This window comes from Diabrotica virgifera, chromosome 9 (assembly GCF_917563875.1).
Source record: "Diabrotica virgifera virgifera chromosome 9, PGI_DIABVI_V3a".
Classification (NCBI taxonomy): domain Eukaryota; kingdom Metazoa; phylum Arthropoda; class Insecta; order Coleoptera; family Chrysomelidae; genus Diabrotica; species Diabrotica virgifera.
The window spans coordinates 64,973,824-64,981,680 of record NC_065451.1 but is presented as its reverse complement, the minus strand read 5'-3'; the positions used below and the strand labels follow the sequence as shown (position 1 = coordinate 64,981,680).

At 30.3% G+C, this 7,857-nt stretch overlaps 1 protein-coding gene across 1 annotated transcript; it reads right to left on the bottom strand.

Moving 5' to 3' along the window:
- Positions 1 to 271: 271 nt before the first annotated feature.
- On the bottom strand, positions 272 to 4,721 carry LOC126890970 (GATA zinc finger domain-containing protein 4-like). The gene is made up of 2 exons (XM_050660150.1): positions 4,537 to 4,721; positions 272 to 1,109 (listed from the first exon to the last, which is right to left on the bottom strand). The coding sequence occupies exons 1-2, from the start codon at positions 4,719 to 4,721 to the stop codon at positions 272 to 274; spliced, it is 1,023 nt and encodes a 340-aa protein (XP_050516107.1).
- Positions 4,722 to 7,857: the final 3,136 nt, after the last annotated feature.

Below are 7,857 nucleotides of genomic sequence, written 5' to 3'. Positions count from 1 at the left end.
ATTTCTCCCAGCTTCTTATTATTTGCACCTATTATTTTAATTTTTGGAATCTTGATTATATCTGTTAATTTTAATGTATTAAAAATAAAATTTTCCGAGACTAGAGTACTTTCTGAACCAGTATCAATCATAACCTTAATCATGTTATTTTGGGCCATAGCATTTATATAAATTAAATTAATAGATTCAAAATTTTTATATTCATCTAAAGAAATAAATTCCGAAGGTTTTTCATAATGACAATGGCCCAACTTGAAATTCAGAAAGTCCTCTACATAAAATTTGGATTATTAGGATTGTCAGATTGTGTCTGATCATTTGGATCTAATTCTCGATATCTTTCACTGCTTTCACTTCTACTATTCATATTTTCTTGCCATGTACTATTCCGTTGACTGTCTTCGCAGCTCTGACCCCTTACATAATTTACCTGTCTGTTGTAATTATATCTTTGTGCATTTCTCCTGGTGTTAAAATCTTGCCTATTATAATTATTATTATTATTAAAATTCTCTCTATTACCTTGTCTCTCTTGTCTATTATCATTAGTATTATTATTAAAATTCTCTCTATTACCTTGTCTCTCATAACTAGTATTATTGTTATTAAAATTTTGAGAATTACTACCGTACCTATTATTGTTATATGATTGTCTATTTTTACTATTATTACTTGTAATATAACCTCTTTGTACTCTTTGAATAAAGTTAATAAAACTGTCTACTGTTTGAATGTTTTGTACTGTGACTGTTTGCACAACGTCCGCATCAAAGTGTCTAGAAACGTTCAAAACTGTTTCGTCTTCTCTAAGTGGTGGTTCTAAATATTTTGCAACAGTTATTAATTTTAAAGCATAATCTACCGTATTTAAACTTAAATTGCGATTATACTTTCCAAAATATAAAACTTCCCTAAATCTAGCTTGTTCTAATTCACCCCAATAATAATTTAAGAATTTATTTTCAAATGTTTGCAGATTATCTAAATCGTTTTCAATGCTGGCAAACCAGGTTGCTGCATTGTCACTTAATGTCATTCTAATATAATCTTTTATATCATTAATATTATTCACTGATCTTAATTTATGTTTTAAACTATTTATGTATACTCTAGGATGTAAATTTTTTATGTTACCAGATAATTTTACGGAATGGGACGTTTCGGCGTCGCCGTTTCGGCGTGGCCATTTCGGCGTGGCCGTTTGGGCGTAGAGCCGTTTCGGCGTAGGCCGTTTCGGCGTAGGCCGTTTCGGCGTCGGCCATTTCGGCGTCAGAAATTTTATTTTAGTTGACTAAATACCTACATTGAGGTTTATTGGACAGGAAATTTTTTGGAAAAAAATCTTTTAATATAGTTATTTAAATACATTGGAGTTCATTGGTCACACAATTTTAACATTAATGGTCAAGTAGAAAAATAAACTAAATATATTTCTTTTATAAACATTTTGTTATATTTTATTCTGCAAATACCTATATTGGATTTTTTATTAATGCATATTAATAATAATTGCTGTTCTCTTAATTGTCCCAGAGCTAATTAGATGATAACTGACATTTTTCAACTTTAATTAGACATACATTATATGGTATATAGACGGAGAATTTTAATATTGTTAAAATATCTTTTTTAAGCAAAAATATTTGCAGAATGTATATTTTTAAAAAAAATTAAATTATACAATATTTTCTTGAAAGGAATCTGCTTTTAAAATATTTACCATTAGTTAGTATAATAATAGTTATCCCTATATTTATTGCAGTTTCTTCGAAAATTTAAATACAAAATTCTATAAATCACATAATAATGTTATTAACATTTCCTCGAAAACTTAGGTAAAACTTCAGGTAAATTATGGCCCTCCCTGCGGTCGGGCCATAAACTTTACCTTCAGGATTAAATGTACTACTTCAGTCCCGCGGTATATAATGTACTATTATTAGGAAATACCTCGAACAGAGATCAGTTTAAGAGTTTATGTAGTGTCTTATAATATTTCATAGTAGTATTTATACGATATACAGACGAAGAATTTTTAAGCTATGGAACGAAAAATTTTATCGACCAGAGGAAGAGAGAAATTTACCACTGATGGTTTCATGTATGTTTTTGACGCTGTTAGTAAAAGCGATGAATCCCTAAAATTTTGGAGGTGTGAGAGGAAACAAACGTGCAAAGCAAGAATACATACAAGAGATGGTGAAGTCATCAAGAAAGTAAATGTTCACACTCACGACTCCTCGGCGATGGACGTGGAAGTAGCACAAGTTGTTACAAAAATGAAAAAGCGTGCTACAGAAACAAACGAAGGGACAATAGTGGTAATCAATGAGTGCCTGAGAAATACAAGTCAAGCTTGTCATGGTCGGCTCCCAAACACTGGCGCGATGAGAAAATTCATCAGACGAAAACGTAACGAAGTTCATGCAGCCCCATCAAATCCGACAACTGTTGAAGAGTTAGTAATTCCCGAGTCTTATCGTGTTTACACGTTACAAGATGGTGTAGAAGAAAATTTTTTATTAGCAGATGATGGAGAAGGATTGCAAAGAATTTTGATTTTCGGGAGAGAATCGTGGCTGCAACATCTACAGACCTCAGATGTGTGGTATGGTGACGGTACATTTGCTATAGCACCATCTCTATTTTTACAAGTATACACAGTTATGGCCACAAAATATAATGGAGTCCATCCAATATTTTATGCCATGCTGCCGAATAAAACAAGATCCACATATACCCGTATGTTTGAATTGATCAGACAAATTGTACCAAATTTGCAACCCAGAGCAATCCATTGCGATTTCGAACAGGCGGCATTTAAGGCAATGGAAGATTGTTTTCCAGGCGTCGACATCAATGGATGTTTTTTCCATTTGGCACAAAATATGAAGAAACAAGTGGCTGCTATGGGATATACGAGAGAGTATAATGCTGATCCACAATTCGCTTTAAATTGCAGAATGTTGACAGCATTAGCATTTGTTCCTATCGAACATTTAGATGATGCCTTTGCCGTTCTAGCGGAAGCTCTACCTGCTGAACACCAACCACTTGTAGACTGGTTTGAAGACTACTATATTGGACGTATGAACAGAAGAGGAAATGGCAGAAGACCAAGTTTATTTCCCCAAAGGATGTGGAACCTCTACCAGAGAACTCTGGATGGAGAAGACCGGACAAATAATCACGCTGAGGCCGCCCATAGAAGACTCAAGATGGAATTGGGAGCAGATCATCCAACCATATGGAAATTTATAGATGGCCTGCGTCAGGTGCAGAAAGGTCGAGATGTCTATTTCGAGCAACTTGTGGCAGGTAATCTCCCACCATTGAAATTAAGAAAATACAGAGACGCAGATGATCGCATTTCACGGCTTGTGGGAAATTTTGATGCAAACGGGGATGTTTTAGAATTTTTAAGAGGACTAGCACATAATTATAATATGTAAGTAGGTACTTTATTTTAATTAATATTTCGTGAATAAGTTTTCTAGGTTAAATATAAATGTCTTGTATGTAAGTATAAATGTTTCAGAATTTTTAATTGGACTAGCACATATCTAATTATAACATGTAAATAATAACTAAAATAAAATATTCATTTTTCCAAAATCTTGTTTATTCATTTATTTATATATAATATCTACAGCTAGAAGCCAATTACAGATATTACATTAACTATGAGCTAAATAACAAGCACACACACATAAGTATAAAATTGACATATACAAATCTACCATTAATATTAAAATTTTGTGATCAATGGACTCCAATGTATCTACTTAAATAACTATATTAAAAGATTTTTTTCAAAATAATGTCTTACTAATAGACTCCAATGTAGGTATTTAGTCAACTAAAATAAAATCTCTGACGCCGAAATGGCCGACGCCGAAACGGCCTACGCCGAAACGGCTCTACGCCCAAACGGCCACGCCGAAATGGCCACGCCGAAACGGCGACGCCGAAATGTCCTAGACCCAGAATTTTATACCTGTCTCATTTGTTAAATTCAAGTAAGGTCTCCCTATGTCTCTTATTTGTGAAATGTCTTCTATTCTCTGTTCTACATTCCTTATTTGATGGTTGTTTGTTTGGATATTTTGTAGCATATCATCTAATTTTTCTTCAGTTTTTCTCCTTTCTTCGTAAATTTTTGCTTCTAAGTTATATTTTTGGATTTCTATATTCCGTTCCATATCTATATTATTATCTTTAATAATCATATTTATTTCTTTCTTTTCATTTTCTATTATTTTCTTGTAGTCATTACGTATATCTTTTATTTCACTTGCTAATTTTTTTTCTAAAGCATCAAATTTTTCATCCATCTGTTTTTCTAATCGTTTCACAATTTTAGCATTATTTTCTTCCATTTTTCTGGAATTCTCTTCCAATTTTTGTTCCATTTTTTTCATATCTTCTTTGATTTCTTTAGAATTCTCTTCCATGTTATATTCCATTTTTTTCATATCTTCTTTGATTTCTTTAGAATTTTCTTCCAGTTTTTTGTTGATCTGCATCATTAAAGACATCAATGCTGTCATATTGACATTTTCCTCTTGTTCTTGTGTTATTCCTGTTGTCTCTTGTAGAACTGGAGCTACACTCTGCTCTTGTTCCGCCTGCTGAGTTTCTCCGTCCACTTCCACATTTTCTTCCACTTCCACATCTTCTTCGTTCTTTTTGTTTCTTAAACCTTTCCTTCCTTGAGACATTTTTGAGATCTTACTTGTTAAAATCCAATTTAAAATAAAATATAAAATTGATTCTAATCAAAATTATTTCAATTATATGAGAGCATTTATTTTAACAAACTAATTCTTTTAATTAGGAGGGCCCACGTTGGGCGCCAAATTTGTAATGATATATTATTTTTGATATTTATAATGGATATTATTGTGAAATAGGGTTTTTGTCGCGGTTCTGAAAGAATTAGTTTGTTAAATAGTTTTTTAAATGTTTTTATTATAATCTAAATTGAACATAAAATTGAATGTTTAAATGTGATAACAAAAAAAAATATAGAAATCTAAATTTGAAAAACAATAACTTTAACTTGAAAAACTTCCTACAATTAAATAAAACAAATTCCAGTACCTTATAATTACTGTCACTGAATGCCTTCTTATTAATATTTTATAAAATTTGAATTGTTGGATGGCTGAAAAATTAATGGATGTAAGACCAGGTCAATTGTCAGTGTCAAAACTGTCAAAATATTTCTTTTCTTTCTTAATTTTAATTCAACTTTCAACTCCAGGATCAGGAAACAGGATACTATTATTAATATATTGTTTCAAAAATTATTAATATTTACAATTATGGATACTTCACAAATTCTTCTTTATATTTCTAATAAATTATCCACACTATGCTGGTTCAAATTCAGGATACATAGTATTTTTATATATTAAAGGATACTTTACCAAATTATAAGTAAGTTTTCTTCAAATATTTATCTAATTTCTTTTCGATTATACCAAATTTATCATGTTTATGCTAAATTATTATATTTTCTGTTAATTTTCAAATCTTTTTCTCTATCAAATTTATAGCTTCATTTCTAATTTCTTGACTCCTCCATTTTTCATTGTGACACCTCCTTTTTATCAAATTTTTATTCCAGAACATTCCAAACGAAAAACAAAAAAACATTATGACAAATAGAAAACTTCAATTCCTTCTTTTTTTAACATGCTATGTCAAATTAGTATGTCATCCACCATCCTATAGAGTTATTTTTGTTTTATTATTTATTTTAATTGATTTTAAGGCATTTCAGATCAGAATTATTACTTCTGTATAAAATTAACATCTTAAATGTTAAATATTATTATTTTAACCTATAATTATTGTTTGAAATGTCCATTTATCTATTTACATTATCTCAATTATTAAAAAAAAAACAAATATAAGTCCCTACATAAGGTTTTAATAAATTTCTTACGCTAATTTTGAATGTCCTCATATAAATGATATGATCTTTAATAATTTTTATACTATTCTATGGTATATTTTCTATAAATTACATCTATAATCGCCATTTCAGTCCATTTTGGTTTCTAAACACTTTAATCGGATACTACGTTCTCTGATCTTCGACATACTCTGTTTTAGGACATAGTCATATCGTTACAATATATATATATATATATATATATATATATATATATATATATATATATATATATATATATATATATTTATGCATATATTTATGCACAGATATCAAAGTGAGGTCCTGAGATTACGCGCACTTAGTGAGGACCGGTAGAAAACGTAGACATAATCGTTTCAACTCTTCATAGTGACCTTGACAAGTAAATAGCAATTAAAAAATGACGAATATACACAAAAAAAATTACGTATATGTGTCCCGTATTGTTCAAGTATATTGCCACCCAAGTGAGGCCATTATACGCAGCTATTAAAGTGAGACTGTATATACTTTTTCGTTATGCGCACAAAGTGAGGACAACTTTACGTGTATATTTCCTTACAGCTCATCAAGTGAGGACCATACAGTGTTGTCGATAAATATGAGATTAATCATTTCTACTGCCTTTTTCTGTATAACACAGTAAGAATTATTATTGTTTCGATTTTTCAGTCACTTGTAGTTATAAGAAGGATCTGGACTCTTTGTTCTTGCTCGTACTGTTTGTTAATTTTATAACATTTTAGTACCTCAGCATTAAATCACGGTAGCCTTATCGGAGACTAGCGTTAATAAAGAAATATTTTATATTTTTTAATAATTTACATTAAAGATGGATAGGAAAGCAAGAATTTTTGAAAGTAGCGTTAGTTGAGAACAATAATAATCAAAATGGAGGATACAGTGATAGTTCAGTTATGTGAAATTTATATTGAACTTAACATATAAATATAAAAGCCCGACTTTTGATCTAAGAGGAACACAGTTTTTACGGTACATACATATCTGTCATTTTTCAACCCCCTCCCTTCCATTTCCACCACCCCTTATTTTTAAATAGGGAATAGGGGCGTTTGCTAGCTCATTTGAAAGGATATTCAATTCTCTATCCAGCATTATTAACATTGACATAATTATCTATACAGAGAGTATTTTAGTGTAGGTACTGTTGCCCCTGTCGATTTTCATTTTGAAACGACAATTTTCCAACCTTAACTTTAGTATACAAGATGATTTACTTAATTTAATTAAACTTAATGTACCTTTTTTACTGACTTAATTTTACAGTTATTCCACTAGATGGCAAATACAGTGAATATGTGCATATATGTTTTATTTCGAATAATCATTTTAAAATAGTTTTAGTTTTCTATTTTCTCTGAAAATTGTTGCAAGCTTCTTGTTCTTATACTTAAAATCATGTCACTACAAATTTATACGAGACTACATATTAAGAGTATAGAAAGTATTATAATATATGACATACATGCTTTTTTCCATTTATTGAAGATATTTCACCTTATCTTGAAACAATGCAATGTGACCAAGTGTCCTCAACTAAAAAAATATATCCCACTATTTTGATATTAAATGTATAGTTTGTACTATAAACCGTATTGAAATAGATTGCAACATGTGTGTGTGTGGTTGGGATATTGACTGCGAAACCTAAGGCTTCATTCGTCTAATCATATTTACCTTTGATTCTTATAACAATAAATAAAATTGATTAACATTTTGTATCAATATTATTAGTGTTTTTAAACAATATCAGTATGATATATCAGTATAATAAAGTCAAGATAAACAATACTATAACAGAAAGCTTTGAGGTCAAACAAGGAGTGCGGCAGGGTGATCCATTATCGTCTATAATGTTTAGCATATTACTAGAAAAGGGGTCTAGGACATTT